This window comes from Tachysurus vachellii, chromosome 11 (genome assembly GCF_030014155.1).
Source record: "Tachysurus vachellii isolate PV-2020 chromosome 11, HZAU_Pvac_v1, whole genome shotgun sequence".
NCBI lineage: Eukaryota > Metazoa > Chordata > Actinopteri > Siluriformes > Bagridae > Tachysurus > Tachysurus vachellii.
In genome coordinates this window covers 14,594,970-14,606,957 of record NC_083470.1, presented here as the reverse complement: position 1 = coordinate 14,606,957, position 11,988 = coordinate 14,594,970, and the positions used below count along the sequence as shown (strand labels likewise).

General features: G+C 36.9%; 2 protein-coding genes across 2 annotated transcripts; both read left to right on the top strand.

The window, feature by feature from the left end:
- Window positions 1-1,619: 1,619 nt before the first annotated feature.
- avp (arginine vasopressin) lies at window positions 1,620-7,007 on the top strand. The gene is made up of 3 exons (XM_060881681.1): window positions 1,620-1,759; window positions 4,365-4,569; window positions 6,844-7,007. Exons 1-3 carry the CDS (start codon window positions 1,640-1,642, stop codon window positions 7,005-7,007), a joined length of 489 nt encoding a protein of 162 aa, XP_060737664.1. The 5' UTR covers window positions 1,620-1,639.
- A 1,359-nt stretch (window positions 7,008-8,366) lies between these two features.
- ccl27a (chemokine (C-C motif) ligand 27a) lies at window positions 8,367-10,260 on the top strand. Its single transcript, XM_060882059.1, has 3 exons — window positions 8,367-8,493; window positions 9,764-9,881; window positions 10,007-10,260. Exons 1-3 carry the CDS (start codon window positions 8,421-8,423, stop codon window positions 10,104-10,106), a joined length of 291 nt encoding a protein of 96 aa, XP_060738042.1. The 5' UTR covers window positions 8,367-8,420; the 3' UTR covers window positions 10,107-10,260.
- The last annotated feature ends 1,728 nt before the right edge of the window (window positions 10,261-11,988 follow it).

The window sequence follows — 11,988 nt, the reverse complement described above, 5'->3', positions numbered from 1 at the left end:
TATAGCAAACGGCTCGGTACAGCAGTAAAATTGACAATACTTTGCGACATAAGCTAGTGTGAGCATGGTTAAATGACTACAAGCACAGGAAGTGACTGTGACCCAGCAGTGTTGGAACTCTGGTGAGAACTATGTCTGGTGGTGCAGAGGGGGAAGAACAGGCAGAATTGTAACAGAATTCCGCCAATGCAGCCTTTGGGGTGGTAGTGGGGCAGTCAGGATGCTCGCCGAGACTGATGGGATATGTCCCTGGCATTTATCCATTACCTCTCCTCGGGTCCATAGCGCTCTCAGTAAACCAAGTACTACAAGTGCCCTCTCCTACTGGAGTCTAAATCCTCCCTCATTAGATATGCTGGAGATCCTTCAATGTCCAAGTGGGGTGTCGTTAGAAGGGCACTCACTTGGAGATTAACGGGCCAGCTTTGAGCAGAGATGTGAAAGAAGAAAGAGATGCAATACTCCGAAGGGAGTCCTTCTTTTCCACAAAAATTAAACCAGCTGCAGCAGGGTAAGTGGACAGTCTGATGAATCAAGCGGTCAGTGCCTTCTCAGTGTACTCCTTCATGGCCTGGGTCTCAGGGACAGATAGCGGGTAGATCCTACTCTTAGCATATGAGGAGTCTTGAAAAATTCCTACATAACCTGTGTGTGAACTGATTGTTTTGTATTTTTTAAAAATATAATTGGTAGTGTAGGTTAGACATTGTCTATAATAATCAATATTTGTGTCACATAAGATTGTAAAACCTTGATATATTGATAAGTATATCACAATGTTAAAATAAATGCAAAATAAGAATATAGCCAGAGTTACAAATATGTTTTGCTTTGGATATCCTTCTTCTGATATCCTTCTTCTTCATGACGTCACCTGCATGTCAATGAATTATTTAAATATATTATCCCAAATTGTTTTTATATTCTGTTTTAGGTGCAGAACGTTTCTGTTTTCTTCCTAACCATATGATGTACATATGAATAAAATTGGTCAGATTTGAAAGTTTGACCTTTGCTCCACTACCACCCACCTTCCCCTGTCTTTCACAATGTTTCCCATAACGTTAACTGCTCCACTCTCATGTTTGTTTGGGTTTGACATTTGTCTTTATTCCCTTTATATTCTGTTTGTAATTTATAACCTCTCTGTATATATACAATAGTTACATACTTGTATATGAATAGTTATTGAGAACATGACACGTTTTTATTAAATGGCCAGTCGTATAGTCATGCCTACATAGGAAAAACTTTTGAATAGGCTTCCTGAGCATGTTGTTCTTTTGATGAAGCATGAAAATGCTTGATTTTTGGTGTGATTTTCTGTTTATTTGAATGTCAAATTGCTCCACATACTAGGAATGACCCAACTCTGACCTTATGTGACAACAATCTAGGCAATATATATTGGTTTGTGCTCTTGCATGCAGTAAGATTATTTAAATCTATGACCCCATAATACACCCAACAAAATACAACCTGCTGACTAATAAATCGCATTTATAGAGAACGTGGGTGGGAATACATTTTGTGTTCTGACGTGTGGTTATCATCAGCGTAGAGAATAGACGCGCAGTATAAGAGAGTTGGTCCTTAACACGTTTGGCGTGATACTAGCACATACAGTCATCAGGAGGACATGTGCGGCTCTTCACTAGCTTTACGCGTGCTGTGCCTGCTGTCGCTCGCCTGCGCGTGCTACATCCAGAACTGCCCACGAGGAGGAAAGCGCGCCTCCGTTGAACCAGCTACCAGACAGGCAAGCAGCATTGAACACGCACTACACACACTCAATAACCCTGCCATGTGCACTCTGCCACCCAAAGGCAAATCCTGCAAAAAACATTAACGTTTTTTTAAATCTCAGTAAGCCTGACTGTACTTGTCAGAAGTCAAGAACAGCCTAATAGATTGTGTGCTTGCATGTTAGGTTTTGCACTTTCCAAACATTGCCAAACAAGACAATATATATATATATATATATATATATATATATATATATATATATATATATATGGATGGCATAAGATGGCATAAGATCAGATGTCATAGGGGAAATTCTAATATATATGTATGTTATTCAAAAATATTACTATATTCATGTACAATGTAATGTCAAATGATGATGACCCAACAGTAGGGGTTGCCTGTCTGATTTCTTGTTTGCTTTATTCTTTGTTGTTCATTTGTTCATACACTCTCTCACACTTAGCAGGCTGAAGACTCTCCACATGGGGTACTATCTAACTGTGGGGCATGTTATTGAATGGTGTACACTTAGTGCTTTAAGAAAACAAACCTTGTCTGAACGAACCCTTGAAACCATCACAAACGAGAAAATATACACACTAAGCTACTTTTATTGTACTTTATAGTACTTTCCACCGTACATAGTTTAAATAATCCGAAAATATATTAGCAGCTTGTTGAACACTGAAGACAGTGATTTAATAGATGCTATAGTGTGGTTGTTTAGTTTAAAAAATTAAATGTTGCAAATAAAATGTTTTTATTTAAACCAATAATCACTATTATGATGGGAAAAATAATTAGTGACTCCCGAATAGTATCATAAATAAATACATATATGCAACAAACAGGGGAGAAAGTGCTAGTTCAACTATTTCATGAAGAAGTAGGTCTTCAACTGTCATTTGAAGATAGCCAGTGACTCAGCTGTACGGATCCCTAGGGGAAGTTAATTCCACCACTTTGGTGCCAGAACAGTAAAGAGTCTTGTAGTATACCTACCTCTTACCCTGAGAGATAGTGGGACCAGTCGTGCAGTGCTGGTAGCTCTGAGGGTGCGAGGTGCAGTGCGAGGAGTGATGAGAGCTTTGAGGTAAGATAGAGCTGGTCCATTTTTGGCTTTGGAGGCAAGCATCAGTGTTTTGAATCTGATGCATACAGCTACCGGAAGCCAGTGGAGTGAGCACAGCATGGGGGTGGTATACGAGAACTTATAGAACCAGCAGGGACTGAACAAGTACCTGAGCAGCCTGTGTGGACAAAAATGGCCGAATCCTTCTAATGTTATAGAGAAGGAACCAAAATGAACACGTGTACTGAACCCTGTGGGAGACCAGTGGAGAGTCTGCATGAAGCAGATATCACTCCCCTCCATGTTACCTAATATGAGCAAACTATATTTCCAGGTAGGAAGCAAACTATTCCCATGCTGATCCTGCAAGTTATTATCATTACTGAACATTTTGTGCAGTTGTATAAATATATATTCAGTAATAATATCAACTAATTAGCAGTTACATTTACAGACACCCTTAACCAGAGCGACTTACATTATCACATTTTAATACAACTGAGTGTGAAGGGCCTTGCTCAGGGGCCCAACAGTGGCAGCTTGGTGGACCTGGGATCAAACTTACAACCTTCCAATTGGTAGTCCAACACCTTAACCACTAGGCTACCACATGCCCAGTTACTTAAAAGCTTACAATGTAAGGAAAATAAATTAAATTAATGAAATGTAATTTTTTTTGCTAAAACATGTAGCTGTTATTTTTGGATATTGTGTGAAAATGGTTGATAAACAAAATATTTACTCAAAAATAATAAGAAAATGTCAGTTTTTCCTCTGTCTAATGGAAAAGTTGCTAATATTATTGTTATATTTTTGCATTATTGTTGTTCCGTTATGTTATAGAAACATAATTCAAAAGGTACATTTCTGGGATATTATTATTTTTTTGGGTAGCTACCAGGAAATAATGTTGAAAACTATTATACAGGGTGAGTCTCATAAAAATGAATGAACAAGAGGATTGCTTAATTCACTTACTCAGAAGTTGCAACAGATGCTGAAAGTAGCCCCCGTTATGAACCTTTGGGCACGCTGGAGCATGTTGGCTCATACTCTTTGCAGAAACTTCAACAGTGATGCTGTGGATAGTGTTTGAGATGTTTTCAGTGAGCTCATCTACAGTATGTGGATTGTTTGCGTACACTTTCTGCTTTAAATTTCCCCACAGATAACGTGGTGGCCATAACCCCTTGCTTGCAGTTCGCTCCTCCGTAAACAATACGTGGACCCGTGCCAGTGAGTCACATGAAGTGTGTCATGTTGCCCCATCTTTTTGGAAAAAGCAGTAATTCTTTCTTCTGGTGTTAGTTGGTCATAAAATTGTACAAAGATATCCACCTTCAAAGAGAGTGGCACCGGTATTGGAGGTGGGCTACTTTTCCGTGGCCCACTCTTTAAATCCTACCAATAACACATTATCTTGTAGCTGAGATATATTTCCTTGTCTGTATACTGAAGTACATTTATTAACATATCTTTATTCCAGAAGAAATATTTGAATACATATATATCTTTTGGCATAAGATATTTTTTCTTCTCATAGTGCATGGCTTGTGGTCCCAGGGACAGTGGCCGTTGCTTTGGTCCTAATATTTGCTGTGCAGCTGGTTTAGGCTGCTCTGTGGGCTCTCCTGAAGCACTGAGCTGCACTGAGGAGGACTACATTCCCATTCCATGTGAGAATGGAGGGAGAGCATGTGGATCTGAGAGGGGACGCTGTGCTGCTCCAGGTGTCTGCTGTAACTCAGGTGAGTGCTGGGACACAATTAAAAAAAATTAAGTTGTCCAAAATATAGTTCCTTGTAATTTAATTAAAAGTGCATTGTTGCACTCATTCACACCCAATTACATACAGAATTATCAGTAGCTGCTATTTGTAGCTTTGTATGAAATTTTCCCATTACCATGGTCAGTTAGATATCACATATTTTATCTGATCATGAATAAGAGACAAATGCAGAAGTAGGCCTTTTTAATTAAACCAAAATACTGGAAAAATTAGACTCAAGCTCAGACAAGCGTCACAAAATCTGGGAGCAATACAAGAACATGGCATGACATGACATACATCCAGCTAGCAAAACAACAGCTGCTTATCAACTACAATGAGAAAACACATAACATACTTAGAGAAGTTAATGGGGTGGGGCACTTGCTTGGCAGAGACACATAACAGGTGCACGTAAAAAGGAAAGTAATTTTAGGTATTACTTCTGGGCTACACAACTAGACCCATCTCCTGGATAAAGGAAACCTACAATCATTCATTCATTCATTTTCTGCCGCTTATCCGAACTACCTCGGGTAACGGGGAGCCTGTGCCTATCTCAGGCTTCATCGGGCATCAAGGCAGGATACACCCTGGACGGAGTGCCAACCCATCACAGGGCACACACACACTCTCATTCACTCACACAATCACACACTACGGACAATTTTCCAGAGATGCCAATCAACCTACCATGCATGTCTTTGGACCGGGGGAGGAAACCGGAGTACCCGGAGGAAACCCCCGAGGCACGGGGAGAACATGCAAACTCCACACACACAAGGCGGAGGCGGGAATCGAACCCCCAACCCTGGAGGTGTGAGGCGAACGTGCTAACCACTAAGCCACCGTGCCCCCAACCTACAATCAGTTAATTAATATTGAAACAATTTTCGTTCTATATATAAAGGTAGTGCTTTTTCGGGTGTGTCCCAAAATGTGGTCCTAATAGATGTCCTCTTTCGGGAGTGGAAAAAGTCACCATTTGGTAAACTATACATTGTTTTGCCTAAGAAAATTTCACCAGTAGCTAGTATAGGTTAACTTAATGACTTTGTACCATTATATGCTGGTGCCAGTTTCTAAAGGTCGCCTGAGTTATTTCTCCTGAAACATGGGAGGAGGCAGGTGAGGAAGCTCGTGACTAAATCTAATATTTGGAGGGAGATTAAGTGGAACATACCTGTAATATAGGTATTTACTTACTCGACAAATAACAGCAATACAGAAGTCGACCAGTTCAGACAAGTGTTAGAGACAGCAAGTTGGTGCAGTCACATGCAGTCTGGCCATGCCCAAAATTCAAAAATTATTGGAAGCATGTATTTGTTATTTAAGAAATCAAAAAGAACCCAAAGTAGTACTTATTGGTGTACATCCAGAAAGTTTAAAACATGTCACTAAAATATAATTGCTACAAACACTTCCAGCAGCAAATAAAAGTGTGGAAATGAGGAATGAGGAAGCGGAAGGCAGACAAGATCCGTCTCACACACACACATTTTATTGAAAACCTTTATACACACATACACTCGCTGCACTCACTCTTTGCCTTTAAAACACTCTCATGCAATATGCATCCATGTCTACAGCAACACCTGTTTTTGCACATGCTATCTTGCACATTCACTCAATTGCTGTTTTGCACACCACATTTCAGTACTGTAGCTCATGAAACTGCTGCGATTATGTAAGTGTAGATATGTTTGCTAGAACCCTTTTGTTTAGATTACTATATTTTTTGTACAATATACAGCATGCACACTGGTCTGTGCTCTTATGTGTACTGTTTTGTAGTGTTTTATATTTGACTTTTGTCTCACACTGTTTGCCCTAGGTTGCACATGATGCACTTTATGTGGCCAGGACAACTGACTTTGAGTCTTTAGCTCTGTGTTGTTGTGTGGTCCTGGAGAAACATTATTTAATTTCACTCTGTACTGCGTGAGCTGTATATGGTTGAAATGACAATAAAAGCTTCTTGACTTGACTTGACTTGAAATCTCCTCCGGCACTCACTGTTTGGACAGCATACAAAAAAAGTCATGCTAAAAAGCAACTACTAGAAACATATTCATTTTAAAAGTAAAATATGGGTTAAAAAAGAAACATGATATTGCCAGTATTTAGTATACATTATGGTGACATTAATTTTATGTATAATTACTTTAAAATGTATCCTTTTCTTTTCTTTTCTGTTTCTGATACTATGGTCTTAGGGCAACATGTTCATTTGTGTTACCCTATTTTTCAGAGAGTTGTGTTCTGGATTCTGGCTGTTCAGAAGATGACAGGCATAACCCTCATGCAGAAGGCAGCACTGTATTGAGCAGTATTTCAACAGGAGAGATGCTTTTGCACCTCCTCAGCCTGGCTACTATGAAACAGAGAGAGGTCCAACAGTTCAGAGACACTTGATTATTACTAACATACAAATATGTAACAAAAAACCTCCTCTGAGATATTTTAGTGTGTATTACGCAATCATATATTATGATGAGGTGTAGTTCAAAACAGTAATTCAATATGTAGTTAATAAATATTTATTGCACTGTAACCTGCTATTAAGTGTGTTTACTCCTCTATTCTTTTTTTCATTCCTTTATCCTATTTCAAACCGTTTCTTCTTACGTATTAATTATTTGGCTTCTGGAAATGTCTGTATTGTTCAAGAAACAAGATTAACTACTGTCATTAATGTGTCACTGTTATACCAGACTGCTTCCCAGGATGTAAAGGCCTGTGTCAAAAATAATAAGTCAGGTTTTTACTGTTGTGACTAATTAATTATTCTTTATCTCTGACACATCTGACAGGTTTAAACAACCTTTTGAAATTCACAATTTAAGGACCATTAAAAAAATCAACAGACATTTTACAAAAATATGTGTGGATTGAAATGAAAAGATCTTGTAGTTAACCAGAGTATTATATTCTCAAAGGTTTTTTTTATATGTATTCATGCATGATATCACGTCCACATGTTTGGAAAGTGATTCTCTTTCACATAATGGCATTAACCTTTTATTTATGAAGTGAATAGCATCTATTCAGGTAATGTTACATAACTGTATAGTTGTTCAGTTAACCGTAGATATACTGGATTCAGAGATACTGGATATTTTGAAAGAAGAATTCTTTATTTTTGTCAGCCACACATTACAGCACAGTGGATTTTTCTTTGAAATTCCCAGCTTTGGAAGTAGAGCTTAGAGTGCAGGGGCAGCCATGATACAGCACACCTTTTACAAAGAGGGATATAGACTTAACAGAGACAGCCTGGTTCAAAGGCTCAACAGCAGCAGATTGGTGGTTCTGGGGCTTGAACCCTGACCTTCCAGTCAGTAACCCAGAGTCTTAAACACGTGAGCTATAATTTTGCCAGACATTATGTCTGACTGCACAGTTCTGTATAGAATCCAAAATTTATGGCACTGTTTACAAACTCCACTGGAAAATCATTGAAATGTCAGTCTAGTAATTTTGTAGAAAATTATTAGTAAAGCATCACAAAATGCAAAACCAAAATTACACTTACTCATGTTCAATTTTATTTTTCAAATCAACTTTTTAAATACTTTAATTGTCAAGAACACATTTGAAAGGATCATTTTAATTTGATGTTATGTATGTAAAAAAATTCTGACTCTATTTTTCAACCTGCCACATACTCAACCCACCATTCTTGCATCTCTTATACAATCTTCAAATGCAAATTTTGTGTGCATGCAATGTGCTTAGACAAGCTAGAGGATGGGAGTAGGTGTTACTAAGACAGCAAAACCTTGCACCCTCAAAGGGATAGTGAAAGTCTGCACGTTTATTCTTACCATGGATCGCCAAGCTGTAGCCGTGTTGCTTCTTCTCCTGTGTGTCATCATCATCACCACCACCACCACCGAGGGTATGGGATCCTTTTGAAAGTGTAAAACAAAATATTTTATTAATATATTTTATATGTGGTCAGTATTGATCAGAGGATAAAATGGGAATTAGAATTTGTCAAAAATGTGTGAACAGGAAAATACAGATTCTGTGTTGTTATGGACTCCTCCACACTGATATCATGAAAATATGTATATGTTTCTAATGTAATGGCATAATTTGGCTAACAAAAATATTTTTTATGTCTGTTTGCCAGATCAGTCTTTAAAGACATTAGTTATTATTTACAGATCCATTATATTATACTATTATCATATATTATTCTTATGCAGTAGGTAGTTTTGAGCAGGACCAAAGGTAGACTCTCTGGAGCAGATAAAAATACATTTAAAATAGTGCCTTGTATATTTACATGTATTTGTTTGACAGATGCTTTGATTCAAAGTGAAATTACAAATAAGGCAGAATAAGATTCAAACCAGTAAAACAATTATTGTAATCTGAATGTACATGGCTAATTTTATTTTAAATTATTATTATTATTATTATTATTGGTGGTTGTGGTGTTCAGTATAGAAATGGGTAAAAATGGGTTCAAAAAGTACAATTTCCAGTTGATATTAGTTAATAATATAATAAAAAATAATCATCTGTGACTCAAAGATAACAAGCTGCAGTAAATTTCAGTTCACATAAACTAAATGTTCTGCCATGCATGTAGCACTCTATTAGTTCTTTAGTGTATTTCACTTTGTGTTGTGCACAATTTTTTTATGATCGACTGTTGCCTTGACGTGCCTTTCTGAAAGGTGTGTCATTTAGGATCATTATTTAGTGTCATTATAAAGGAATTTAACTATTCACATACATGAAACATGGTTACTGCATGCTATCATGATATGTTGTCTCTTAAATTGTATCTTCAATATGTTTTAGTTATATTATTGTTAGAATTATATACTCACCATCCACTTTAACAGGAACACCCATACATCTACATAGTTATTTAATCAGCCAATCATTTGGCAGCAACACTGCATAAATCATGTGTGTATACAGAACAAAAGCTTCAAGTTAATGATCACATCAGACATGAGAATAGGGAAAAAGTTATCTGTGAATTTACGTGCCAAACAATGAGATATCCTGTCTTCCTTCCAACATTATTGCTATGGTAATTACTGGTTTTAAGTAAAAAAAAAAATATATATATATATATATATATATATATATAGTCAGTCATATGAAATATAAATGAATATAAATGACCTGATATTGTTTTCCAATAGGATTCACCCCAAATTGCTGCATAGAAACTGCACCTAAGATTAATCGGAAAATAATAAGAAAAGCTGACAAATATGAAATACAGTCAGAGGGTGGATTGTGTGAAATGAAAGCCCTGATGTAAGTGCTTTACAGTTTATCTGATTTGGATAGAAATCCTAATCATTTATACATCTGATTTTAGAGATGTTAGTTTCATTCTTAATGATTCTAGTGAATTAATTGTTTTTTTTTTTCATTTTTAGCTTGTATGTGGGAACAAAGAAATACTGCTTTGATCCTAAAATGGAAAAGAAGGTGGAATATGTGATGAAGAAATATAGGCATGGAAACAGACATAAATAAGTGATGACATTTTCCTAAGAAATGTCCCACTGTAGGGACTGTCATTTTTTCTAAGATTTCTTTACAGAATATGTACGATGTATGAGATGGTTTGTATTCAGTGGCAGAAACAATTACAACTAATAAAGGTTTTGGTTTTCAAGCAACAAAATTATGTACCAGGTTTGAAAAATTGCTTCACTAGTCTCCAATTTCATTTCTATTTCAATGTAATATTTTAATTTTAAAACATATGATCTGAACATTTTCCAGCATTTTTGCAGCCATTACAAGAAAGTCCTATGTTCCTTTTGCAGAGAGATATAATATAGTAAAGTTCGAAAACATGAAAAAACATTCAAATGAAAGAAAAACCCAGTGAGTGTGTATGTGTGGGGTTCTGTGTAAAAATGTTCTTCTCACAGTTAAAGCATACTGTATTCACATAGTGTTGATAGGTTTGTTGGCTGGCTGCAAATAAATTAATCAGCTCAGAATACATCTTTTTAGCATTTTGGACTAGTGCTTCATTATGAAGTTTAAATGCATAATGAAGTTTTAACATAAATAATAATTTCATGATTAATTTGGCACAATACATCTATAATCACTTAACACAAATTATCATATGGTGTATGGACTACATTTTAGTTTTCTAGCCGTGTAAATGTAAGTTATATACTAGTATACCAGATGGCCAAATGGCAAAACGGCAAAACAACATTATTATTATTATTGAATTTGAACACTGTATATATATATATATATATATATATATACATACATACATGAGTTATTATTTTAATATTGCATGCAGTACACTTCCACTCAACACAAGCCACTCATTTCAAAAAACTTGGTAGTGGCCTTCCACCTAGTGGCAGCTTGGATCATTTCAGTTCTACCTGAGTCTGAATGCACAAATAGTGTACACAGGTGACAGGTATAGACAGGCAAAAAGCATTTCCAGTGTCCTTTTTTCCTGATATCATACCCTTCTGTGTCATCAGCCACTGATGTCCCAAGCTGTTCTTAGTACACCGATCCACTTTTCTGGCAGACATATCTAGTGTTCTTCAAGATTCAAGAACATTGTCACATGTGCATATGGCCTGACACAATGAACTTTGTTTACACTTCTCTGGATGCTGCAAAAAATAATGTGTACACACACACACACACACACATTATATATATACATACATACATTATACATATACCTAATAAAGTGGCCGGTGAGTACATTATATATATATATATATATATATATATATATGTATGTGTGTATATATATATGTATGTATATATATATGTATGTGTGTATATATATATATATATACACACACTCACCGGCCACTTTATTAGGTACACCTTACTAGTACCGGTGTGGTCTTCTGCTGCTGTAGCCCATCCACCTCAAGGTTCGACGTGTTGTGTGTTCAGAGATGCTCTTCTGCATACCTCGGTTGTAACGAGTGGTTATTTGAGTTACTGTTGCCTTCTATCAGCTCGAACCAGTCTGACCATTCTCCTCTGACCTCTGGCATCAACAAGGCATTTGTGTCCACAGAACTGACGCTCACTGGATATTTTCTCTTTTTCGGACCATTGTCTGTAAACCCTAGAGATGGTTGTGCGTGAAAATCCCAGTAGATCAGCAGTTTCTGAAATACTCAGACCAGCCCGTCTGGCACCAACAACCATGCCACGTTCAAAGTCACTTAAATCACCTTTCTTCCCCATTCTGGCGCTCGGTTTGAACTGCAGCAGATCGTCTTGACCATGTCTACATGCCTAAATGCATTGAGTTGCTGCCATGTGATTGGCTGATTAGAAATTTGAGTTAACGAGCAGTTGGACAGGTGTACCTAATAAAGTGGCCGGTGAGTATATATATAAAATG